Source organism: Equus quagga, chromosome 1 (genome assembly GCF_021613505.1).
Source record: "Equus quagga isolate Etosha38 chromosome 1, UCLA_HA_Equagga_1.0, whole genome shotgun sequence".
Lineage (NCBI taxonomy): Eukaryota > Metazoa > Chordata > Mammalia > Perissodactyla > Equidae > Equus > Equus quagga.
Genome location: NC_060267.1, coordinates 106,141,381 through 106,168,454, shown reverse-complemented (window position 1 = coordinate 106,168,454; position 27,074 = coordinate 106,141,381). Strand labels below are relative to the sequence as shown.

Sequence of the window (27,074 nt, the reverse complement as noted above, 5' to 3'; positions counted from 1 at the left end):
AGACAGTCCTAGAAATTGCAGTAGCATCTGTTGTTATGTACAATGTACACAGCACCCGTACTGGGAGCCGTAGAGAATGAGAATTTGAAAATTCACCTCATCCACTCAAACCATGTTATCTAACTATATATAACAATACAGAGAAAGAGATATGGCACATCGTAGATGAATACGTGATGGGTTTTGTAAAATGGATACTTTTTCTCCCTCGATCCTTTTAGGCAAAAACGGTTATGTGGTAAATTGATGTTCGGCACAAGTACGAGAAGAAAAGCTATTAATAATAAGTAGGGAATCAGTAGGTAAAAGTGAGAATGTGGTGAAAGTAGACACAAGTTAAAAATGGACACTGCAGACTCTCTCACCGATTCACTGCCCACTAAAAAGCATAAAGATGGTGGGAGAATTGAATTTAGGGGAGGCTTTCTTTCATTTCCACGGACCGTATGTAGGGGAAGAGTTGGGGTTATGTAGAAAAACAGAGCATATTGAAAATACTCATAGGACTCGAATGTCTCTATTTAACTTAGTCAAAGATAATACGAGAGGAAATTACTATAGTAATATTTCAAGAGAATGAATGAATAGTATAACTGATTTTCACTTGGCCTGAGACAGAAACTTTTGGTTGTTTTTTTGGAGCAGTAATTATAAAGTGGACTGTGCATGTCACAAGGGGAACCGGAATTGCCCTATACAGAAAAGGAATCCCAATGCTGCAGAACCACCGCTCCCCCCTCCTCCAAGCCTACCCACCATTGGAGCAGAGACAAGACGGAGAAAAGCACGACGGAAAGAGCTAGAGATGGAGCAGCAGAATGAGGCTCCGGAAGAGGATAACAACCAGCAACCAGAACAAGTCCCTGAGAAAGTGACTGTATCCAGTGATCATGAGGTAATCTCCCCTGGTCAGAGGATGTTGCCATGGTGTTGGATCCTCTCCAGATGAAGAGGGTCCCAGGTTGCCACATAGTGTTTTATGTAGGGAGTCTACAGTAACACTTAATGCTGTTCATATCAAGGTGGTGAACATTCATTCATTCTCTCTCTTTTTTTTTTTTTTAACAATGTTAAGAATATCCTTTCAGCTACTTTGCAGTTTTCAATCCAGAGAATGGGGCTTTTCATTTGTATTTATCATGTGGCTCCACATGAGTGACACTTTGTAAAGCACTAACAATAGTTTTTAGAGAGTTTTAAGCTACCAAAAGAAATAGAGATTGATTTTTCATAGAGTTCTAAGAGTACAGCTGAATATTGCCTCTGTCTTAAAGGAAATAGACAATCCAGAAGAAAAAGCAGAAGAAGGGAAAGAAGAAGTTACAGATGACCAGGAGAACCCAGCTCATAGTAGGAGGGTGAGTACCTTCTAACATCCTTTTGTTCCTGCTGATTCCTGCTCCCTCTAGCAAGTGTACCCCTTCTCTTCTGAATTTGTGTCAGCTCATTTCTTTGACAAGATACTGTACTATCACCTGTAAGTTAGAATTTGGGCTTTTTCTATAAAAGAGATTTCATTATGGTTTTTTAATTTCTTTTCCTAGTGACTGTTATCTGATGATGGTCTTAGAGCTTTCTTACTAACAATCTGGTTTCCAAAAAACTGCCTGGTCAAAACAAAATATCTATGTTGGGGCTGCTTGCTCTAACTTAGGAATTTCCTAAGTTTGTGAGTTTTGATGTTTTTTTAAAAACCATTTCAGTCATATGGATTCAAAAATTCTAGTCTTTTGCTGAAACCAACCATGTTTATTTCTGTTCCTGAGAAGAAGTTCAAGTAGATCTACTTGGTTATTTTTGAACTCTGAAAATACAGAGAAAAATCGATTTTAATGGCTATTTTTCTTTTGTAGTAAAAAGTTCCAAGATCACTGACCTTTTTTGAAAAGTTCAGGTTTGACCTTGCCTTCCTTTACAACTCTTCAACGTTAAAAATGAAATATTTTAGTTTTTATCTCATGTTCTCCAAGACGCATGTCATCTTACTGGTAGTTTCTGTAAATGTCTGTACATTTCCATTAATAATACTTCTGAAAAGCTGTCCCCTCCTCCTGGTTGAGGCTTCCTCTTATGCTAATGCTATTTCTTTCTAGACCCGGGAAGATAGGAAGGTCGAAGCCATCATGCATGCTTTTGAAAACTTAGAGAAAAGAAAGAAGCGACGGGATCAGCCCTTGGAACAAAGCACCTGTGACATGGAGATTACTACCACCACCCCAGAGGTTCCTGTGGGAGAAGAGACAAAAACTGAAACCCCTGAGTCGGAAGTTAGCAACTCTGCTTCAAACATTGCCATCCCAAGCACCCCACAGAGTGTTGGAGTGAACACTCGGAGGTCTTCCCAAGCAGGGGTAAGAGATGATAAGACTGCAGGGCTTAAACATCCTTATTTTTGCTAATGGTGATTATCTGTCTTTTGGAATGATTAAAATCAGCATTTTCAGCTTTGCCTTGTATTGCAGTACATAAGGCCATTTTCGTCAGCTGATTTCTGGGATTTAGGGAGACAGAATTTGATGACTAGACACTTTCACACTAGAATGGAACTTCATACTGTTTCCATCAGATAAACTGTTCGTGGTGAGTTCATAAAAATTATTCGGTGGGGCCAGCCCCATGGTGTCATGGTTAAGTTTGGCACACTCCTCTTTGGCAACCTGGGTTCACAGGTTCGGACCCCAGGCACAGACCTACACCACTCGTCAGCTATGCTGTGGCAGCAACCCACGTACAAAATAGAGCAAGATTGGCATGGATGTTAGCTCAGGGCACAGCTTCCTCAGGAAAAAAAAAGTATTTGGTTTCTCTTCTGGCCTTTCTGCATAGCACTATTATGGACTGGACCTTTCCTTGATATGAAGGATTCTCGGGATAATTTTTCCCTTCCCTACCCTAGACATGAATTCTAAACCTTAAGCTAAAACCTCAGGATCTGGGAAAGAAACAAGGGAGAAATTATCTTTCCTGCTAAGAACCCTAAAATTAGGTGGCTACCTTCAGCTGACTTTTGACCTATTTTATAAATACTAGAAAAAGAAATAACTAACCAAGACATCTGAAGCCTTTGCAGCTGATTTAATTGTACAAATTTTTGTAAGGATTACGTTTGAAATAGTGTTTCTGAATACTCACTTTTTCACCAGTAAACATTCAGAATGCTTAAAGTGAATAGGAAACTGAATAGAATGTTCGCTCATAAGAACTTTCTGGTAAGCATTTCACTGTGCTGTTGTTGTAGGATGTTGCTGCAGAAAAACCAGTCCCCAAACCACCTCCAGCAAAGCCTTCTAGGCCCCGACCGAAGAGTCGAATTTCTCGGTACCGGACCAGTTCAGCCCAAAGACTAAAGCGTCAGAAGCAGGCCATTGCACAGCAGGCAGAGTTGTCACAAGCTGCCTTGGAAGAGGGAGGAAATAACAGCTCAGTAACTCCTACTGAAGCTGGAAGTATAGATAGTTCAGGAGAAAACAGGCAATTAACAGGGTCTGACCCAACTGTGGTATCAGTTACTGGATCCCATGTCAACCGTGCTGCATCTAAATACCCCAAAACCAAAAAGGTAAGACACAAATCCATCTTCATAAATCTAGTCTGCCAAGGGCTGCGTCTTAGTAAAGTGAGAGGCCCTGTAATCCCCACAAAAAAACAAATAGTCTAAATATTATTAGATTGAAAGTTTTGGCAAATGCTTTGATGCAAAGGGCTGAAGCCATCCTACTACCTTTTTTTGTTCCCATAAGTTTTAGGCAGAGCTTAAGTTGCTCATGGCTGGAATTATTCCTCCCTTAGTGGTCACAGAGAGGGTGAAGGAAGGTATCCTTGCATTCTGAATGCCCAAGTCATACTCTCTGCATCTGCTATATCTCCTTTCCTAGTTTTTAGATGAGCTTTGTCTTCACCAGCTTCACTGCTGCCTCTGGCTTTTACATCTGCAGCATCAACTAATGATCTCTTTTTTACCTTAGTATCTAGTTACAGAATGGTTGAATGACAAAGCGGAGAAGCACGAATGCCCTGTTGAGTGCCCTTTACGTATCACCACGGACCCAACTGTACTGGCGACAACCCTGAACATGTTACCCGGTCTTATCCATTCCCCGTTAATTTGCACCACCCCCAAACACTACATTCGCTTTGGCTCACCCTTTATCCCTGAGAGGCGTCGAAGGCCCCTTCTGCCTGATGGCACATTCAGCTCCTGTAAAAAGGTATGTCTATGTGTATGTGAGTTTTTTTTTAATCTAGGCTGCCTGTAATTGTGACACATCTAACACATTCTCTAGATAGCCACTCTCTGTCCATGTGAGTTTGTAATGAGTTCACTGTTCAGCCACGAATACTGATGTGTCAAGAGTCAGTGGGATTAAGGTGGGATGTATACTGCATTTTTGGTGCTCAATTTGTGAGTATTCACTGTTGTCTTTTCTGAGAGCCCTAGAGGTTACTGAGTTGAGAGCGCACAGCATTTGATGACTGGATAAGGAGGGATGTTTTGTGTGTGCTCTTGTGGCATTGGTTAACATGTCCATTTGTGATTATTGTGTGAGATTGGGCCCCAGGTAATCTAGAACACTGTTGCATAAGTTAAAAATGATCAAATTGTGTTTTGAATTAATTTAATCACTATCATTTGAATGAGAGTAGAGGAAACGTCCTATTACAATTGGCATAATTCCCGTTCCTTGATCAAATGACAAGTTGGACTGTTTATTCCCTAGTGAATATAGAACCTACTATAAAATCCTCTCTTTCTGTGCCCCCATCTCCCCTCTCTCCTCTCTCTAGTTACATACTGTTTTTGGATCTAGTGGCAGTAGTGTTTGATGGTTGGTTGTTTTTGGAATGCTCTTTCTTAATTCTCAGAAGCTCTGCATATTTTCCAAAGGTGTCTCTCAGGAATAGATCACTCCCTCAGACCTATAATGTCATTTTTGTGTTTCTAGAAGTATAGGATACCCTTTCATTTGGTCTTCCTTTGAGGTAGAGTCTGTTCCCTGGAACATCCTTTTCTCTTATCCTCAGATCTGGATTCAGGCTGCCTTCCTCAGTGTCTGCCATTGCCCTCCTCCACTGGCATCACGTACATGAGGATGCTGCATGTAGATTATTTGATGTGATGAAGTCTCCAACTCCAGGCAGGTCTTCCCTGACTCCTCCAAACTTAAAGCTTTTCTCTTTCCCCAAAGAGCAGAAATTTCTTGGGGGGAGGGGGGGCATGAAAGATGAGCCAAAGTGGTGTGGGATATGGAGGGGAGGAGGGCAGCAGGGATCTGTGCACAAAGGAAGGGCACTACCACTGAACGAGCAGCATAGACTGAAGAAAGTCTTTTCCTAATCTCACATCTTACCTGAGTATTTACGTCACGTGCTGGTGTATTTGGGAGAAATTCCCAAGTAGAAAAACAAAAAAGTTTGACCATGAGATCTTTGCCAAAAGGGTTTGTAGATAATGCATGCAGTAACGTGAATAACTTCCAGGTGTCATAAATTTTTTGCAATGACAACTTTCCAAAGGAAGAAAGACTAAAAATTTGCCTAAGTGATAAAGGAGGATTGAGTGTTTGGGGATACTTTCTTATACCAAGTCACTTATTTTGGATCTTAGAAGTTATCTGAGAAGGAAAAAAATTGTTTGCCATTTAATGAGCATTATGATTAACCTTATTCTCTTGTAATTGGAGAGTTGTATTAACCCTGGTATGGCATGTAAAACTAATCTTCCTATTAGGTTTAGCTCAGCCCCTCATTAAGAGTAACAGCTCAAAATCTTAACTACATTTCCAGAGTAGTATTGCCCAATTAGAGAATGAGATGTGGTCTTTAGTTTGGAGGAGCAAGTCAAGAGATGGCTTAATATGTATATGTGAAAGCAGTTTTTTCCTTTTGTTCTATCTTTGGCTGGACATAGTACAGAACTTCTAAGGTGGTTAACTGTTAAAGAATTTTATCAAGTTAGATAGTAGATTCTCCTATTTTGGTCCTTTTAGAAGGGTAGACGTCATTTAGTACAGATTAATAGTGACATCTGAATTGTAAATAGTATGATCTAGCCCCTTAAAATGCCACCTTGAACATTCTATTGCTGGGTTACAATCTTTTTATTCCCATCTTTTTCAACTAGCAGAGTACTGTGAAAATTAAAAAACGTGTAGGAATATAAATTCAAATCTGATAGAAAATCCATTTCTTAGAGCTCTTTTTAGTTGGTTATGGTTTAGGACTTGTGTCTGTGGCTCATCTTTGTATCTCCACTGGCAACAGATAGAAATCCCATTTCTCTCATATCCATGTTGTATTCTCCACGTGTCAGACCATCTTTAGTCTTGTTTATACAGGTTCTGTGCAGACACTTTTATCTGTATGTGTCATATCGGTCTTGAGGAAGTGTTCAGGCTATGCACTCGAAATTATCATAGTAAAATTATCTTACTAAAATGGGTCTTTTAAAGTTGTTTAAGTTTGGATCTGAATTGTTTAAGTTTAAATTACAGCTTTAATATTTGCTGTTAACATATCAAGATTATATTACAAAACAAGAATGTGACTTTTTACGGAGCAAAATTAATGAAATTGGGTCTTTTATCTAGAAATTGGACTCTACTTATCCTGGGTAGGGATGGCGGAGAGTTTTTTTTAGATTGGCTAGGAAGTATTCACCTCGTGCAGGACCTAAAAAGATTTCCGTGATTAAACAAAGTTGTAATAAATTTCTGAAAATCCCTCGGAGGAGAATAAGTTAACCAGATAGATGAGAAAAGCCGTCCGTCCTCCATGAGATTAGTTAGAACAGAGTGTATTCCCAATAGGCCTACTGTTTCATATCTGATTAAAGGAGGTAAAGGCCTCGTAAGTTAAAGACAGCGTAAAGTTGCATATGTATATTTGCTCCCAGATTCTTAATTTGACAGAACATTTTATGAAGTCCTTGGGGTTTCTGAATTAAATTGAATTGTAGTTCTTACAAAGCACATTTCTTTCGTTGGATCTTACTTCACTTCTTGTTTTAGAATGGAAGCAGTGATAAGTGGCTGACACTCTTTTCAGGAGTGTCCCTCCTTGTTCTCTGTAAGTCTTCTCTAATCTTACCTTGTAGGCGTAATATGTGTGGGGCATTTGGTCTCCTAGACTTCTTAGCAAACCGTCTTGACTGAAAATGAAACACTGTGCTTTGCATTGGTATTTGATTGTATACACCGGAGGGTTATTCATCTGTGTGTCTCTTTGTGTTACTTTGAAATTCACTTGAACAGGTTCTCACTGACCACATGTGCCTAGTATTGTACTACATGCTTTCTTCACACACATCATCTCGCTTAGCCTTCGTGACAACCCTGTGAAGCTGGGATTAGTAGCCTCAATTTACAGATCCAGAAGCTTTGGCTCAGAAGGGTTCAGTAAGTTGACCAGAGTTAGGTAGCTGATAAGAGGTGCAGCCAAGTTTCAACCCAGATCTTTAGACTCCAAAACCTAAATTACTTCCTTGCACTTTTCTCATAGTAATGGGACCGTTTAAAACATTTCTCTCTCCCATCTCTGAGCTTCCTAAAAAACTCTTTAATACAGAGTTTCAGAGAAGGAAGAAATGTTCTTTTGACTTTAATAACTATCTAGAACTTGAGGGATGGGAGTGTCTAAAGTTAATTTATTATCCATAGGGTTTGTTGGAACTTGTTAGATACAAACAAATGTTCACATGCTTTTTTATGGGCCCTAAAATACTACGTAGACATACGATAGGGCCAGGAGGAATGGGTTTGATCATGTTTGCTGTGTTTGACCTTATAGCTAATCATAGCAGCGTCTTACTCCTTAGAATGCCCCTGTCCTGGTTTTATTTTCCCTTTTTGTAGTCATCAGATCCAGAATGTAAATTCTTTTATGGGTGCATCTACTTGACACTGGAAATATAAGAAATTAACTTCTCTTGGAGGAAAGCACAGTGACCTCAAATGAGTCCTGTCATCTGCTCTGAAAAGAAAAACTGGTACTAAAGGTATCTGTGACAAAGGATTTTTCACTCATTTTGTCCTCCTGGCCCTAATTTCCCCCATCTATACTCTGAGTGCTTTGGACAAGGTGACCTCTGAAGTCTCTTGTAAGTTGTAAGGAGCTATGGTTCTGATAGTTCATCTTTACATCAATATTCTGTGTGTAAGAGAGTTCATTCTTGGTCTTATTTTGGCTTTTAGAGACCTGGTCATATCCTAAAATGTTTATGTGATTCAGTTGACTGCTGAGATCTCTTTTTTATATACTTACTTTTATCGCCTTATGTTTACGGTTTTATTTTTGTTTTCATTTGGCAGACCACAATGCCATTTACATGATGTAAAATTTTTCCTGGTGAAATTTTCCTCGCATTATTTCCCAAGAAATAATTATTTCCTAAGTTCCTAAGCGGGTAAATCTACTAGAATTGCTCTCTTTGGTGAAGAGAATATTTACTTACCTGTAATGGTTGTTCTCTAAAGGTGTAAAATTATAGTCACCTTTGCTCTTCCTACTTGGGGGAGGGTCTGACTCAGACATTGATGTTTATCAAAATTCGATCTGTCTCATGTCAGGGCAGGAGAGCCACAGAGTGGTGAGCATCCTACAACTGTGTATCTTAAGAGAACACAATTACAGGTAAGAAATTTTCTCTCTTCCACAGGATGATGCATAATCTTATCCTAATCTTTGCAGGCTTACTTTCTGACCTAAATTTTTTCCTCATCATTTTAGATTCCAATATAAAAAAAATGTGACTGCCTAGAGAGCTCTTTTTGACTTTTTCCCCTTTTTGATTTCTGCAGGTCATTTATTCTGGTGATTTGCATTTATCCATGCTTAATTTAACCAAACTGCTTGATAGGGAGAGAAAACTCAGGATGTTCCATCTGAGAGTAGACCTTTTGGAAGTATTTTGGTACCTGTAGTGAAGAGCGGTTTATTCTCATTCAGTGTCTTCCTATGAATCTTTTCTATTACCTCTTTAGATGTCCCCAGCACAGGGCAGACAACTCTTGAGATCTTTTATCTTCCTTCTAGGCATTTATTTTATGTACTAGTTTGATCCTATATGATCAGAGTCTCTCTTAAATAAATGCCAAGATTTCTTCCTTATCTCTTCCCATTTACCCCATTCTAAGCAGTGTGAAAAGTTGAATAATCATTTTTTATTGGGTTTGGTTTTTTGCTGAGATCTCAATATGTGTAATTCAGGATTTCTCAGTTTTGCCCAGTAGAAGGAATTGATGGGGCAGTATTCTAATATGCTGAAACACAAAACAAAAAACACTTGAGTGTGGAACTGAATGAGTGTGTTGGATTGCATCTCTCACCAGTTGATATGTAATGACCTGGTTAATGCATTTAAAATAGGTGTACTAAATAGTTTTAAATGATTATTGATAATTCCATGATTCTTTTCCCATTATAGCGCTGGATAAAGCAAGCCTTGGAAGAAGGGATGACTCAAACATCATCTGTACCCCAAGAGACTAGAACTCAGCACCTATACCAAAGTAATGAGAATAGTAACTCTTCTAGTATCTGCAAAGACAATGCAGGTGCGTATCTCAAACCGTTCTGAATACATGAGCAATGATTATTTCAGATCCACATAAAAAATTTCAGTATGAATACTTAAAAAGTCTGGTGCAAAAAAGAAATGGCATTGTTCTCTAAATAGTTACTTTACATCTGTCTTTACAGAGGAAGAGAAAGATCTCAAATCAGGGATCAGTTTTCCCAGGACGACAAAGAAGGAACTAGACAGTGTACAGATAACAACAGAAATGGTTATAAAAAGGTTAGATACATTTAAAGTAGTAAGTTTAGGAAATCTATATCCATGTTTATAAAAGGGGAAAGAAGCAAGAAAGATGTGGGGCACTATTCAGGAAAGAATCAAAATTGTAGGTGATTGAGTTGGTGGGGGTGATTGAAGGGGCAGGAGATGAATGAAATAAATGAGAAGTTATTATGAATTGGTTGTTTTCAAAAGGACTTGCACAAACAGTTTAAAATTTTTTGGACGAGGTAGCCTTGAATCCATTTTAAAGTCCTCGTGAGTTTTTAAACTAGAGGGTCATGAAAAGCATCTGGTCCTATTGGTTTTCACAGACTCTTACAGGATTTTTAATTGAATTACAGTTGAAAGCACTGGTGCGTGAACTTGTGATACCAGCTTAACTTGTTTTGGGACAGTCTTCTTACCAAAGTTTCTTCTGTCAGTATTAACTGAAAAGTTCTCTGTGATTTCTATGAGTTTATTGCTAAATGAGTTTTGTGAATATTATGCAAACAAAACAAAATAGCAAAATAAATTAGATGCTAAAGGTCATGTAAGGCTACAGCTAACATGATAATAGTTCAAGTTTTCCTGAAAACCACTTCATTGTTTCTATTCAGTGACTTGCTGAGTAAATATTAACGACATTAAATTAAATAGGTTTGTACTAGTAGTATCTGCTTTATATTAAGATTCTGTAAAATCTTGTATTTGGAAAAATCTAGGGTACTAAAAATGTATTCTTTCAAATTTTTTACTTAGTTTATTTTTCTTTCTCTAGATTGGATTATACCTTATAAGTTATTACATGTGTAACCTCAGGATAATAAAATCCCAGTGTAGAACATCTGGAAGATAAATGGTACCATGTATTTAAAATATTTTGTTCTCTCCTTCAGCAAAGATTAGGGAGATTTACTCAAATCAGATTAATAGAAAGAAATGCCGATACCAGATTCCTATCAATATTATCAATTTATTGGCAGCTTTTCTTTTTTTTTGAACTTTTTTATCCCCCCCCCAAACTCCCCCAGTACATAGTTGTATATTTTAGTTGTGGGTCCTTCTGGTTGTGGCATGTTACGGTAAGCTGCCTCAGCGTGGCCTCATGAATGGTGCCATGTCCGCACCCAGGATCCTAACTGGTGAAACCCTGGGCCACCAAAGCAGAGCACTCGAACTTAACCACTCGGCCACAGGGCCAGCCCCAATTGGCAGCTTTTGCAATATAGTGAGAATATAACTTAACTGAAGTCTATCTTGTATATACACATTTGCACATTTGTATTTGTGTATTAAGTGTATATTTGAGGTTGGGAAGAGGAGGTCGTATAGCAGTTCATGTCCTGACTCGCAAAGACTCAGGAAAAGTGCCTTTTACTACGTGCCCTGGTTGGAATGGAATTAGGACTGTTAGTCACCAACCTTTATTGAACATCTGCTCTCATCTGTAGTAGTGAGAAACATGCAGAGGACACACCTTGCCCTTAAGGAACAACATAAACAGAAGGAAAATGTTTAATTAAAACCAAGCAGCAGTCAAATGAGTGACTTGGGATATTGCTAGAAGTTAGTGTAAATCCTGAGGAATTATTTTAATTTGTTGGTTTAGTTTTGTTTTTTTCAAAAAGACCAAGGAGATGTTAAGAAAGACATGGGGCCCGCCTGGTGGCGTAATGGTTAACTTTGCACACTCCACTTCAGCGGCTCAGGGTTTGCAGGTTCAGATCCCAGGCACAGACCTATATACCATTCGTCAGGCCGTGCTGTGATGGTGTCCCATATACAAAATGGAAGAAGATTGGCACAGATGTTAGCTCAGGGCCAATCTTCCTCACCAGAAAAGAAGAAGAAGAAATTAAAAACGAAAAAGAGAGAGAGTCCCACAGACCTGAATTTCAAAACCAGCTCTACTATTTACTAACTATAGATGTTGAGCAAGTTAGTAAACATCTCTGAGCCTCATCTGTAAAATGGGAATAGTAATATCTGTTTGTAGAGCTAATTTGAGATTAAATGATGTGTATAAAATGCTTAGTGCAGTATCAGACCCATAATAGGAATTATTACTTTCATTTTTCTACACAAAATACTCTTACTTGTCAAGTATTTATGGAGCACGTGTAGAAATTAGTCAAGTAATAGGATACATTAAAGATTCTAAGTTCCTAAAAGCTAAAGTTGTATAGAAATGAAAGGTATTACTACTATTCAGATAGAGGAGGACACAATGTTCATTATTTGTAAATAATGTAGAAATGTACCTAGGAGAGCCTGAATAATAGACTGAAAAACTTATTAATAAGAGTTTAATAAAACCTCTAGGTAGTACATATGCAGAAATTAAGTCTTTATGTACTAAGAAAATGAATGAAGAAAAATTTTTCGTTCTCAAACTTAACAGAACTAAGAAACTGCTTAGGAATAACCTTAGTGGGACATGCGGTGCAAACCATTACTGAGAAAGTCGAGGAAATGAAGGGAAATTCTGTATTCCTTAATGGAAAGAAGAAATATAATCAGTATCTCTTTTTCTCCCTCTCTCTCTTTCTCTCCCTCTGGCTTCATATAGTTTCCATCAAACTAGTTCGTTTTTGGATTTTGGTTAAATGATCTTGAAGTTTATCTTAAAAAATAAACAGGAAAATAATTGAGAAAAAATTGAAAAAGAGTCATGATGAAGAAGTACTTTCCCTGGAAATATGACTGACTTCTAATATGAAGCTGGAAGCTAGTAATTAAATGACTATTATTACTATAATTACTATTATTACTAAATTACTATTATATATACTGATTAGTATAGTACTGGTGTGAGAATGGATGTATATATGGAACAGAATAGCCAGAAACAGGCCTTATATAAATGAAAGATTTGGTAAATTATTCTGAAATTTTTGCTTACTTGGAGGATTGAAAAGAATTAGATCCTTGCCAAAGCAAATTCTGTGCACATTCAAATATTTTTTTTAGAAAGTCAAACTTGAATGACGTTTCTCTGTCTGTATTGTCTCTGAACTAATAGAGGACAAATATATTGGGAGAAAGGATTAGCAGTAAAAATGACAGCAGTGTAATATCCATTCTAGCAATTTGGTAACATTAAAAATATGCTTTAAAAATATTCATACTCCTTAACCTAGTAGTAGTTGTTCTAGGTATCTGTTCTGCAGAAATAAGCACGGGCCAAAATTTCTGTAAAGTATTAGCTGTACAATTATTAATAATTGGAAAAATATACAGGATAAAAACAACCTGGATTTCAGCTGATAAAGGAATAGTAGAATTTGTGGTTTATTTTTATGTGCATAAACTTTTGATGGACTACTACACAGTGTCACTAAAATTTTTACTCATGATTCGTTTTATCAAATTAACCCCCCCAAAAAATAGCATAGTACTACTTTTAAATTAGATTTCAATGATCTGGATCTTGAATCTCTAAGAATATTAAGAGAATGGTATGTTACAACCAAATAAAATTTCTCCTGGGAATATAAGGGTGGTCCAATATTTGAAAATTATGCAGGCCAGATGGAAGAGGGGGAGTAATAGAAATCTGAATTTAATGCTATTTAATTAATTTAATCTAATAAAATAATGTACTTACAATTTTTTTTTAATATCTATCTGAAAATGGTTGCCAGTTATGCTTCATTGAAAGCATGGTTGAAAACTAGTTACATTAAACCTTAAAATGGGTTATCAAATTATCCCTCTAGTGCTGTTATTTTTTAACACTAGAATTGTTAGCCAAAATGATTAGCAAAGAAAACTGAGATAAAAGTATTACTAAAGAGGATGTATGTGTTGTCATTGTGTACAAATAATATGCTTATCTATCTGGAAAAGCCAAGAGAATTAACTAAAAAACTGGTAGAGATCAATAGGGTAGCTTGGAACAAAAATGTATAAACATTTTCTTATATGTTAATAATATTTGGATAACATAAAAGGAGAAATATGTCCAGTTCACAGTGCTAACAAAAAATAGAGAATACTGGTGAGTAAACTTAATTAGAAATGTGACAAATCTCTAGGAAGAGGGATATAAATGAAGACATGAGTAGCTGAACAATTGTGCCATGGTGCTGAATGAGAATTCTCCCCAAATTACTCATGAATTCAATACAACTCCAATCAAAATTCTAACTTTTTTTTGGTAGTATGAGCATGGTTGACACATCATTTCTGCAGTTCATTGTCATGAACCAGTATACTACAATAGCCAAAATATTTTGGAGAGCCAGAGTAGAATAACTGGAATTGCCCCAACACTTTTACTAAAATGGATGTCAATATTGATTCCGTTTGGACAACAAGGGTACAAAATAACATTCAGAACTAAACCCAGTATATGTAAGACTCTAATAGGATAAACGTATTTCAAATCAATGGAGAAATTATAATCTATAAGTATAAAAGATTTTGGAAGAATGTGCTAGCAATTTGACATGTGAAAAGGATAGATAATCACTACCTTATGCTAAAGTATGTTCTATTTGAGTTAAATTGAAAAATTGAAGATGGAGATAAAAGGAAAATAGGCCAGTATTTTTTATACTCTTGGGGTAAGGTGGCAGAGACAAATATGATGTCACAGGCAGAAAATCAAATTATTGATACATTTGACTAAATAAAAATATAAAACATTAAATAGCCAAAAAAGGCTATTAATAAAATTAAAAGGCAGTGAGCAACCTTGGAAAATATAATTGCTGCATTTCCAACAAAGGGTCATCATCCTTGTTATTTAAAGAGTCTTTACAGATGAAGAACTAGACCAACATGCCCATAGGATGCAGGCTAAAGGACATGCGCAGACAGTTCGCACAAGAATAAACAAAACTAGTGAGCCAAAGGATGTATTCTTTCATTTAACAATCCTACATCTACCAGTTTGTCCTCAAAAGTAAACAAGTGCAGAAATATGTAAGAGCAAGATTATTGGTCATTGAGACATATTTATAATAGCAAAAAATTATACTTAAAGGGGTTAAATTTTGGTAATACGAATGCTATACAGCCATTAAAACTGAATTGTAGATTTCTCTTCATTGTCATGGAAAGATTTTTTACCGTGTATTTCTGAGTGAAAATAGTAGGTTATTAAGCAGTGTGATTTAGACAGGAGTCAGTAAGGCCGTGTCAAGAAAGAGTTCTAGATGAAAATACACCAGGGTTATTAGCAGTGCGTCAGTTTGTGGGTATGATTTCAAGGTATGTTTGTGTTTCAGTATGTGGCTCTTTGTACAATCTTGGGAATTATTTGAGTAAAGGTGAAGAACCATAAAAGATGGATGGGTTTAACCACATAAAATTTGAAAGCTTGGTATGGCAAAAAGAAGAAGAAGAAAAATGAAACTTGAAAAAATAAATTGTAAATATAGTGCTATTAATAGAAAAAAGTAGGCAAATGACTACTGACCTGTAAACTTCGTAAGGGCAGACGTTAGGTCTGTTTTGTTGACTATGATATCATAAGTACTTAGTAGATACATTTTAAATGAATTGTAAGTTGATTTGTGGGTAAGAGAGTTCATCCATACTTTTTAACTTTTCTGCAGTGAACTTCATCACTTATATAATTGCTCTTAGTAAATACAGCGTTGGACCTACCAGTATAGTGGCCTTTTAAAAGATTCACTGTTTAAGACTTGAAATATATAAAAGGTATTCTAAATATAAGTCGTGAATCATGTTTGTTTGTTTTTTTTTTATACCTAGGCAATTTTCAAAAGGAGAAAAGAAAAATAAGAAAGAAAACTTAGTATCTGGAACAAAAGGAAAATACGAATATTCTTCCAAACTAGGAAAATAAAAAATTCTCAGATATCAGAAAAGAAAATATGCATCTCCAGTATTTTTTGCATTTCTTCTTCCCTCTCCATTTCAGTGTCTGCTACACTAGCTCATTGCCTCAGAACTCTGTGCTAACTACTCCATTAACACTAAATAGTTTCCCAGTGTCCAGTCTTTTCTTAGCCATTGCTGCCGGAGTAATCTTCCTGAAGCATGGCTCTGTCCATGACCTAGTGTCCCAAAACTGCTTGAAGGCCTGGAATCAGCTCACTCCTTCCACCAAGCCTTGGGGGTGTAATTTAACCTCGTGATTAAGAATGCGGATGGGAACCAGATTACATAGTCTTTATCTTTCTGCCCGTCAAATTCCTCATCTTGAAAATGGGGGCGATGATGATGATGATGATAGTAGTGCTGAATTTATAGAGTTGTTCAAATTAATTCACATGAAGCGTCTAGTATAGTAGCTTGTGTATAATAATTGCTTAAAAGCCTAATTGTTTTTTAACAACTAACACATAGCAGTATAATCACCTCTATTGAGGTTCTTAAACGTATAGTAGATATGTTTTTATATGTTTTCTCTTTCTTACAAATTTGTAAACCATTTTAAATAGAGTATATGATGACCATTTCTCCCCACATACCTAGTTCAGTGATTTCCATGTAGTAAATATTAAGTAAATAAATCCCTTTTAACTGTAAAGGAATAAAAGTAGATTTTTCCTCTGTGAAAGTGAGGTAGGTGTGTTGGCCTGAGAGGTCACTGAAATATATAATGTAGTAGCTTCCTTTTTAAGTGGACCTAAGAGGTATAGAAAGTAGGATATTTTGATCAGGAAAACAATACCAGCCTAGTTTTTGAAAATAGTTGGGAAAAGTTTTTGTAGAAATCATTTCACACTTGGAATCACTCCAAACTAGGGGCTGGATACAAGTCAGGTAATCATGTGTCTTTCCTACTAAAGCAGAACGTTACACATTATAGGAAGAGCTGCTGAAAAATGGCAAAACTGTAAGAGAAGATAAAATAAGTATGGCGCATTAGCATTCCAGAAGCTTGAGCTAGTGACATGGCAGTTAAATAGAGGGTGATTTTAACAAAGTGACACAGATTTGAGATTTTCAGAAACAGTGTAAAAAAATATATTTTGCTTCCAGGGATCAGTCATTAAAAATGTCAGATTCATCTGGCAATTCTCTGGGAGAAAGTTTTGAGAATTGTGTGGCAATTAAAGAGTTTCTTTGGGCTTGCGATTTGATTGCAGGAGATACCAGTGGGGTGAGACGAAAGAGGAGTTAAGAGCCATTGTGGGCTAGAGATTAATGGCTTTACTGCAGAGCCTCTCTTTAAGCTGTGGTTTCAATCTCTCATCCAAGCTTTGTATTTCACAGACTTGTTGAGCCCATTAAAGAAATGGAAATCTCGTTATCTGATGGAGCAGAATGTCACCAAGTTACTGCGGCCTCTTTCTCCAGTCACACCACCCCCTCCCAATCCAGGCTCAAAGAGCCCCCAGCTGACCACACCTGGCGCGTCTCACCCGGAAGAGGAGTGTCGGAACGGATACAGCCTCCTGTTCTCACCAATTGCGTCTCTTACTACTGCTAGTCGCTGCAATACTCCTCTGCAGTTTGAGGTGATTTGGGTTTGGTTCTTGGGAATGCTGAATATGAAAATCATCATTTGCACCTCCTCATTTCAAATATATCATTCCAGATGTTTCTTTACCATGTTCCTTGCCTGTCTCAGCAAGACAATGGGAAACCTCAGGGTCATTGTGACCTATTACCTGGTAGCCTCTCATCTTGGCAGTCCCCATACTTCCCAAAGTAGGAATAGTGCTACACAGATGATGTTCATCTGTCTTTTGCATGCAGGCCATCAGTCTCCATAACTTGAGGTAGTAAGCATGCTAGATCTCCATCTTTATCTTTACTGTGTACCTTGGTTAAAATAGGCCTCTAGCTGCCTAGTAACCATTAATGACACCAGCCTGAGAGCTAAGATTATACTTATTGATCATGTCTTCATTTCTAGACCTTTTAAATCAGTGCAGTGTCTTTCCCTGTTGTTTTCTATTCTTGTTGTGGCCTCAGTGAACGGAGATTTAGAAACCATTGAAATATGGTTTATAGCAAATGAAGGGGTTTTTTCCTACTCCAGGTTACTTTCTCTTGTTAAAAACGCATTAGGAATGAAAAATAGAGGCTAGCAACATGCATTCATAAGAGACAAATTTATTATGTTCATACTCTGGATTGTTAGAAATGTATGTCTCAGGTGTTTCAAAAAGTTAATTCTGAATCACTTTAGTATTCAAGTTTGGGTGACAGCAGGTCTACTGAATAGAATCCATATGTATAAAAAAACTTCATCTATTGCATAATACTTTATAATCAAATTGAAGACATTTTTCTCTTCCTTCTTAGAAAAATTTGTTCTTGTCACTAAACACATTCAGCTCAGCCCCTAGCTCACACTTCTCCAGATGTGTTCTTTGATAAAGGTGAATGTTCCAACCGATGCCATCCTCCCTATTCAGCTTTTATGAGAGCATGGAAGTTAAGAATACCTGGACTTTTAAGTGGCTAACTCAGAAAGAGGTAGCTAGAAACCTTGAAAGCAAGAAGCAGCCATGTTCTGTGCCTAAATAGACCTTGTTAACTTAACTTTGGAGCAAACCTTTTCCTGGTTACATTTGATTTCTAGGGAAGTTACTCTTTAGGAAATTCCCTGTGGCATTCTTTTTAGCCAGCTAATAAAGCAGATTTGGGCCTTATTAACTTTACTTGGTCTAATTGCAGTTGACTTTTCAATTAGCAACTAGATTTTGATAGTAAAATTTCATGAGAGGACGTTCTCCCTGTAGGGCAGTAAATTATAGGAAAAGGGTTTCATACTTTATCAGTGCAGGTTTTATCATAATTAACAGGAAATTACAGAAATTAGAAGGTAAGTCGCTTTCTGGAACAGCCGTGTTTAGCACTCAGTGCATTTCCTACCCCTTGTAGCATTTTGGATAACTATGAAACACTATGCAAATGTAAGGTGTTTTTATTTTTTTGAAAAATCAAAGATCATTTTAGTGATGGATAGTCTAAGCATAATATTAGAATACCAGGAGGGAAAGAAAATATTGTAATATAATAAACAGCCCATCCCTTCAAAAAGTCCAGTGTGTGTTTCCACTATTTTAATCTCCTTTAACTAAGGAAATTTAGCCTTTTTCATCAATAAAAAGCAAACTTCACCATCCTAACCATCCTTATCAGCATTCAAATTGCCATACTCTTTCCTATATTCTAGTATAGGGAGGTGTGGGAAGCCTTATTTCTATCCAAGACTAACACAGAGAAATATCAAAAAGGTGTCATAAGTAAAGATCAGCTTGGGGGCCAGCCCGGTAGCGCAGCAGTTAAGTTCCCGCGTTCTGCTTTGGCGGCCCAGGGTTTGACGGTTTGGATCCTGGGTGCCGACATGGCACTGCTTGGCATGCCATGCTGTGGTGGGCGTCCCACATATAAAGTGGAGGAAGATGGGCACGGATGTTAGCTCAGGGCCAGTCCTCCTCAGCAGTAAGAGGAGGATTGGCAGTAGTTAGCTCAGAGCTAATCTTCCTCAAAAAAAAAAAATCAGCTTGGTTGAGGGAAGAACATTTTTGAAAGGAAAAATAAACATTTCATGAGAAATCTGTCCAATGCTAAGGGAAGGAGTTGAGACATGTAGTAGAAGAGAACAAGATTATGAGAAGGAGGGCGCATCAAGAAAAAGAAGTGAAGGCTGCATTGGGAGGAGAAGCTTAATTAGCCCCTGCTTTCCACCAGAATAACCCTTCCCTTCCTTTCCTACCTTGAGATCCATACCGCACTATCCGCCTCACACACACTACCCACCCCACCAAATAAAATTAACAGCCAGTACCCTGCTCTGCTAAAGCAGCCTCATTCACCTATCACAGGATAGGTCTGCCATGCAGGCCACATGTGTCAAGGGTCTACAAGAGTAGGAGTCCTACCCTTACCTTACCGCTGACAACCCTGAATCCTTGTTACAACTACCATTCTCTCCACTCTTTACTGTTCAGATATTCCCAGCGAGTTCACTGCCCAGTTCCTGTTTAATAAGGGAATGCTGCCTCAGGTGAAAGCCCTAAGGGTAACCCTGTTTAGGACGCAGGGACTGGAAGTGTGCACGTCTGCTTATTTTTCTTTTTTTTTTTTGCTCTGTTCCCAAAAGTATTAATGGACTTTAGTATCAGAGCACATTGGTAGGGGTGGTCAGATCCAATTAGATCCTGTCAAGAACCATCTGGCCTGTGAGCTAGAGCTGCTGTCAGTCATAGCTCCTGTAACCGTCATTCAGGAGGAACTGGCCATCTTCCTAGCAGAGTCAGCCCCCAAGCATGCTAAGCAGCTTCTCTGGATAATGGTGGTAGGCCTGCGTCACATAAGAAAATGAGGAAATGTGATGTTCATAGAGGGGTGGGAGGTGAAGGAAAAAGGTTCCCCTACGGAGGAATAAGTGGTGGGGTGCCCATCAATAACAAATACTCTCATCTAACATAGAAAGAAATATAATAGTGTCAAATTTCACCAATCTAACTCTTTCCTGATATCTGCTTGAGATGTTTACTTATAGCATGAAACATTATAACCAATTTATCCTTAAATGCTTTCAAAGACACCAGGAAGCATTTTAACAAGTCATTCTGTCTATTGAGAGGAATTCTGCAGTTAAATACCTGCCCCTCAAAAAAAGTTGTGGCTAACCATCTATGCTTGCTTTTACTTTATTTTTTGTTTGTTTTGTTTTGCTTCTTGACTTCGAGTAGATGAATAACAAGATGCTTTTCCCTCCTCTAGAACATATCCTCCCCTGAGAGTTCCCCTGCGAATAGGCCCGAGTCCCTGTCACCCGAGGTAGTTATCACACCATCTCAATCACACTTGGAGGCTGAGAGTGAGTGTGCATGAGTGTATTCCTGAGTGTGTGGGGGGGGCTGGGGGCTCCGAGTGAATGGGGTGATGGGCTGGAGGGTGGCCGATCGGTCACTTAAGTTGAATGAATGTCCAATGTGTGATTGTGATTACTCAGAACCCTCAATGTAGATGGAGGAAAATGAAGTAGCTGTGTGTGTGTGGTGGGGTTTTGTTGTTGTTGGGGGAGGGGGTGGCTGAAGAGTTCTTTTAAAGAAGAATAGAATCTAGAAGTCAAGTTTAAAGGAGGCTGAAGATATGGTAGGAGACGTGTTAAAGTCTAACGAATAAGGTGTGTTTGTTAAATAAGAAAAGTTAGAAGTTGGTAGGAGCTGTCTTTTGATATTTATTATCTTGGGCTGATAAAGGAGCAGCTTATATTGGAAATGGTAGGCAGTGGTTTATGCTTTGTTCCAGGGTTAATCTGACAGCTCTTGTTTAACTGGATGTTTTGGGCTTTGGTTGATAGATAGAGCAGCTTCTTTAGGAAGGGAGAGTCATGCCTCTCACCTTTTACATTTCTTCATAGCTCCTTACTGGGTATACAAGGAAACTAAGTCAGCCCATGACTTTTGTGACATAAGCCTCCATTCTGCAGTGGTTGGGATATGGTTGCCATATAAGTGGCATCTCTTAGGGTATTAATTGAGTGCTTTTCTCAGAAACCCTACTGCTATGGAGATGTTAAATTCAGATTTTAGTGGTAGAGTTTCTTAACTATTAAAATATTTGGACAAATGTAGTAATGATTAACTCCATGAATCCACATGGAGCCTTTTTCCTCTTGAAGAGAAAGTTACAATCTCTCAAAACATTTCAGAAATTAACTGAACTGTTAACCCCTCCCCACTCCAAAAAAGATTAGTGCTAAACTCAGCAACAGTTGACCAAATTCTGAATCAGTAGGATTTTATAGACCAGTGTGACTGAAAAAGATTGTATTCTAGTGTACTAGAGGTTTTCTGGGTATTTTTTACTCTATCTTGTAAAGAAGGTAAAGTTCTCCTCAGCTGCTAAAGATTCTAAGGTAACATAATTTGGAGGTTGACATGGTGTGATATCTGGGTTTCTGGTACCATTCTTTCTAGAGAGTTAGCTATAGTTGACCTAGTGGTGGAAACATCTTGGTGTTAGGAGGTAATGATAACCAAATAGTAGATGGATTTTTGGGGGGTACATTTCAGATGCTCTACAGTGATGGGCATTAGTGGTCTTTGTGGTATGTTGACATACGTTAGAGGATAAAGAAAGAAGAATTGAGCGGCCAGAAAGTTTTATGAGAAACACTCCTACTTAATGGTGAAAGTGAGTGAAGAACTGGTTGATTGATGTCTTTTAACTAATGCCATTCTCCTTTACTGAACCAGTAACTTAAATACTTGACTTTCCGTCTACTTTCTACTTTGTTTCACCTTTTTTCCTCCTCCCACCTTCCATCAGTATTGATTTAGAAATGAATGACACCAGAAGCCAGTTTTCATAAGACACCAGTCTTACCTCTGTAGCATACGTGGGGCTCAGGTACATCCCTAATTATACTGCCAGTCCCTTAATGTGTAGTGTAGAGTGACTCAACAAACCTGATGAAAGGCTAAGCAGGCAAAATAATCACATTTGGCCAGTTATCTAGTTTTGACTTTCCCAGTATTCTCATCCGGAAAGACTTTAAAGCAATTTGGGAAAGGCCAGAATTCTTTAGTAATCTGGCCTGTAGACACTGTGGCTACATGGGACTTTTACAGATGTTAATGGCTTTCTCTCTTCTACTTCCATCCCTCTTACCTTTCCTTGTTCACCTTTGCCCCTCTTACCTCCCTTCTTTTCTGCCCTTTGACTTTTTCCTTTCTCCCCTACCCCATGTCTCTGTTGATTTTTATTCTTTCAGCTCTGTCACCGAAAAGACCTGGACTTGACAAAAGTAGGCTACCTTGACTCCAACACTAACAGCTGTGCTGACAGACCTTCCCTGGTCAACTCGGGTCATTCTGACCTGGCTCCTCATCCCTCCATTGGGCCCACCTCTGAAACTGGCTTTCCAAGTAGGAGTGGAGATGGACATCAGACCCTTGTGAGAAACTCGGACCAGGCATTTCGGACAGAGTTTAACTTAATGTATGCCTACTCCCCATTGAACGCTATGCCTCGAGCAGATGGATTATATCGAGGATCTCCCCTAGTAGGGGATAGGAAGCCTTTACATTTGGATGGGGGATATTGTTCCCCTGCAGAAGGGTTTCCCAGCAGATATGAACATGGTTTTATGAAAGACCTCTCTCGTGGATCCATGTCACCTGGTGGTGAAAGGGCTTGTGAAGGAGTCCCATCTGCCCCCCAGAACCCACCACAAAGGAAAAAGGTAAGTGTTTCACATTATGTAGGCTCTTTTGAAGAACGTTAACTGAAAAATTCAGTAGATATTTACTGAGTTATTGCTACGTGTTCAGCACTGTTCTCAGTGTGAGGAAAACACAGATGAGTAAGACATGGTCTCTGCCATGTCTAGTGAAAAGCAGACTGTTTTAATACAATTTGATGAGTGCTGTAAATATTCAGCCAATTTAAATGCCTACTGTGTATGTGCCATACACTTGATAGGCAATTCAGAGGACAGAACAGTGAAAAAGTATGCCAGTTACTTATGTTAGTTAGCACATCCCATATACTAGGCACTGTTGAGCTCCTCTTATGCATTTAATCCTCACAATAATTCTGTAAGATGGATGATTTCCCATTTTGCAGGCAGGGAAGCTAAGGCAAGTTGAATAACTTGCCTGTGGTCACACAGCTAGTAAATGGAAGAGCCAGGACACTACCCAGGTCTATCTGATTCCAGATTGCATCCTCTTACTGCCACCATGCTATATTGCCTCCTAGGTTCTGCCCTAATGGAGCTTATGGCAAATAAGACTGAGCTTGCAGATAATTATATTAATAAGTAATTACTTACAATGGTGATGGATGCTCCAAAGGAGCTGTTCAGATGTGGTGAGAACATCTTAACAAGGGAATGTGGTTTAGTCAGATGTGTGGATGGTTGCTTTGAGAATGCAGAAGAGGCTCTTAGCCAGTTTGAGGGTGGTGGAATGAGAGGTGACAGGTCACTGATTTAGCTGATTTCAGACAATAAGTAGGAATCAGTCAGCCCACAAATGAAGATGAGGATGTTACAGAAGAGGGAGCAGAGCAAGTACCTATAATGACACTCCATTGAGTGGCCAGTAGGGATGCGATGTGGTTGCAAACAGTTGGATGTTGCTGTGGTATCAGGTGAAAGGTGGGGAGAGGAGGAGAATACAGAGAGAGATGAGCAGGGCCAGGCATAGAGAGCTGGCTAACGAGTTGGGACTTGACTTTTAAATAATGCCTGTTCTAGAAATTACAAAGCCAAAAATGTGTGGTTGTCAACTAGGGGCATTTGGAAATGCATGGGAGTATTTTGGGTTGTCACAGCAACTTCCATTTATTGGGCAAAGCTAGAGATGCTAAGTCTTGTGTGTGACAGTGTCACATAATTACAAAGTATCTGTAGTACTTTTGTCAAAATGTAGCCTAGCGGCTTTTTACATTTGCATTACAACAAAATATATTACCATTTGTTATTATTAACTCCTTTCCAAGATTGTGTATAGAAAATGCATACAAAATTGTCTTATTTTCCCTATTTGTTATATTTTACTTTTGGACAGAAAAATGAGAGCCCTAAGGGGATAGAAGAAGGAAGAAACACTGGGAGATAATTTGGAATAAGATAGCAATGGGTTTAGAAGACTGTTACATGAACAATATTGACTATCAGGGACAAAAATGGAAATAATCTTTGGATTTTTGGTTTTATTCATTGTGTACAAAAATTGTGGACCTCCTGCTATCAGCCAGTTTCTGTGCTGAATATTAAAAATAAAAAGCCAAATAAACTTGGTCTTTGCCCTTGTAGAACATACAGTTTAGTGGAGGAACAAGCAGAACACTGTAATAGGTCCACAGTTGGGGGAAGCACAGTATGCTGCAACAGCAAAGAGGAGGTAAACTGAGCAGGGCAAGGGAGAGGGGCTCACTGTGGCATTCCGGAGGGAATGGGGCAGGTGGACAAGGAGTCAGAGAGAAGTTTCCAAGTGTAGGTTTTCTAGAGCTAGTTGCTAAAATATAAACCACAAGTCATTTCCTTTCTCTTTTTACACTAGTTTCCCTATGTGTAAGGCAGAGAGTAGTAAATCCTTGGGTGTATCTTGGAAAATTGAGCACATTTAAGAACTCTAAGCATTGGCTTTTTCTTTTTTGTTTGTTTGTTTCTATTTCTCTCTCTCTTTTTCAACATCTAACTCTAGGGGTTTCTAGGGGAGGAGGAGGAGCCGTTGGAATCACCTGGGAGGCCTTTTCAAACTACACAAGCTCCCAGCTTTGCACCTTTCCCTTTTTAGGTGCTTCCATTATTACAGATAATTATAGTATGCTTCTGTTATTGGGTAACTTATCTCACAGGTTTTTCTGAAGGCAGAAAAAAGGTTGAGGTGTACTGGTGAATACCGTTCTTCAAAAGTGTCATCTCTTGGTATATTCTCTTCTTGCCAGTTTGCCACTGATTTAAACATGTAGCCGTGCTTGCTCAGATCTCTCTAACACCTGAAAAGAGTCACCCATGTTGGTGCCTGCTTTGTTTGCATGGCTTGCTAGTGGTTTACTAGGGTTCCATCTTCTTTCCCCATTGCTAGTGATCCCCTAATGATGCCTAGCTAGAGTCCTGTTTCCTGTTTTCCTCCTAGGTCTCCCTGCTGGAGTACCGCAAACGGAAACAAGAGGCCAAGGAGAATTCTGCCAGTGGGGGAGGGGACTCTGCACAGAGCAAAAGCAAGTCTGCAGGAGCTGGGCAGGGCGGCAGTAACTCACTGTCAGACACTGGTGCCCATGGTGTACAGGGGTCCTCAGCCCGGACCCCATCTTCCCCTCACACAAAATTCTCCCCATCCCATTCCTCTACGTCCCATTTGGAGGCGGTGAGCCCGTCAGATTCCAGAGGATCTTCATCTCACTGCAGACCTCAAGAAAATATCAGCAGTAGGTGGTAAGTTTGTGTTTGATGCTTTAGTAATTAAATTTAGGAGGGAAGTATACATCTAGAATCGTTGCCAGTTTTACCTACGTTTGGGACCACTTATCTGAGAAAGCCAGCCAACAGTGCCATCTCTCCTGTTCAGCTGATTTAATAGTATCAGCCACAACCCCCCAGCCTTACAGAAGCAAAGAATTGCCACCAAGCCTACAGAACACCACTTTGGACGACATGTGTAAGCTATTTTATTTGCTGGGCACTATCACTGCCTCTTCTGTTTTCTCATTTTGTGTGAAAGGTAAGTCACCAGTTCAATTCCACTTAAATTAACAACAGATATAATTCCACATGGCAAGCATATACAGAGAGAAAAGACGTATTCTGAAAGGATTTGTCTGGTTTAGGGGAGAATACAAATAAATAAATAATACTAGTGGCAACTACTGAGCATCAGATGAGTGAAGTAGAAAATGAGACAGTTCAGGGATCTTGAACTGAAGAAATGAAGTCTGGGAAAGAAGAGACCTAGCTCAAATGAGTAACATTCATTACTCTAAGAAACACTTATTAAACTACTACACGTGCCAGGCACATGACTTCACAGAAGAGAAAATTTAGCTTTTCAAAATGGAAGTTGAAGTAGACATCTTTAAATCTGCTTTTTCCTTGATTGCTTTTTCTTTCAAAGTATTTATTCTTCTGTGCCTGGCATAGTTTGAGGCAGAGAAAATACCTTGTTTTAAATTGGTCCTGAAGAAGGTCATGTTTAAGAGGATGTTTTAAGTGAATATGTTGTACACCTTTTGTCAGAGCTTCATTTGTTCCAGACTTGACCCTTGAAGTCCTGTGGCATAAATTTGCACCCTGTTGCCTTCACAGGATGGTTCCCACGTCAGTAGAACGACTTCGAGAGGGAGGGAGCATCCCCAAGGTCCTCCGAAGCAGTGTGAGGGTGGCCCAAAAAGGGGAGCCTTCTCCTACGTGGGAAAGTACCATCACAGAGAAGGACTCAGGTGAGCCTATGGCCTTCTGCTGCCAGCCAGGTTCAGGGACACGTGAGCCAGGCTCCACACAGTTCACACCAAATGCTGGGCTGAGGTGAGTCAGTTTCATTTGCAGTTACGTGAGGTTCCAGCTCAGTCTTGCTTCCACTTTTTTGGGCTACAGCATTCTTAAGATCTAGCATTTCTTGCTCTCTGTCTGCTCTTTTTTCCCAAGGGCTACTTTTCTGTAACTCATCTCTCCAAAGTCCTGGATATCCACTTTGATGAAGGATGAAGAGAAAGGAGGAGACGGGAATCAGATCAGGCATTTAAAACATAGTCCATAATTAACCACTCCTTTTTGCCCTTGTGGCATGATGCACTCAGCTAATTTGTCAGAAAGAGCAGCATGGGTTGGTGGTGGCATTGATGATTTGAATGAACAATGGCTATTTCCCTCATACTCTAAGAAGCCAAGTTGATTTTG

At 38.8% G+C, this 27,074-nt stretch overlaps 1 protein-coding gene across 14 annotated transcripts in view; it reads left to right on the top strand.

Annotated features, from left to right (window-relative positions):
* The window catches only part of SETD5 (SET domain containing 5), a 76,701-nt gene that overhangs the window by 46,539 nt on the left and 3,088 nt on the right, over positions 1 to 27,074 (top strand). For 10 of the 14 annotated variants that reach the window (XM_046657448.1, XM_046657414.1, XM_046657438.1 and 7 more), the window contains 11 exons: positions 646 to 895; positions 1,275 to 1,358; positions 2,094 to 2,351; positions 3,239 to 3,559; positions 3,966 to 4,208; positions 9,422 to 9,551; positions 16,973 to 17,217; positions 20,444 to 20,500; positions 22,443 to 22,913; positions 25,318 to 25,616; positions 26,484 to 26,617. In XM_046657448.1, coding sequence (XP_046513404.1) covers positions 646 to 895; positions 1,275 to 1,358; positions 2,094 to 2,351; positions 3,239 to 3,559; positions 3,966 to 4,208; positions 9,422 to 9,551; positions 16,973 to 17,217; positions 20,444 to 20,500; positions 22,443 to 22,913; positions 25,318 to 25,616; positions 26,484 to 26,617 — 2,492 coding nt within the window. The remainder of the gene's footprint in view (positions 1 to 645; positions 896 to 1,274; positions 1,359 to 2,093; positions 2,352 to 3,238; positions 3,560 to 3,965; positions 4,209 to 9,421; positions 9,552 to 16,972; positions 17,218 to 20,443; positions 20,501 to 22,442; positions 22,914 to 25,317; positions 25,617 to 26,483; positions 26,618 to 27,074) is intronic. The other 4 variants (XM_046657471.1, XM_046657454.1, XM_046657463.1 and 1 more) reach the window with 1 other exon arrangement.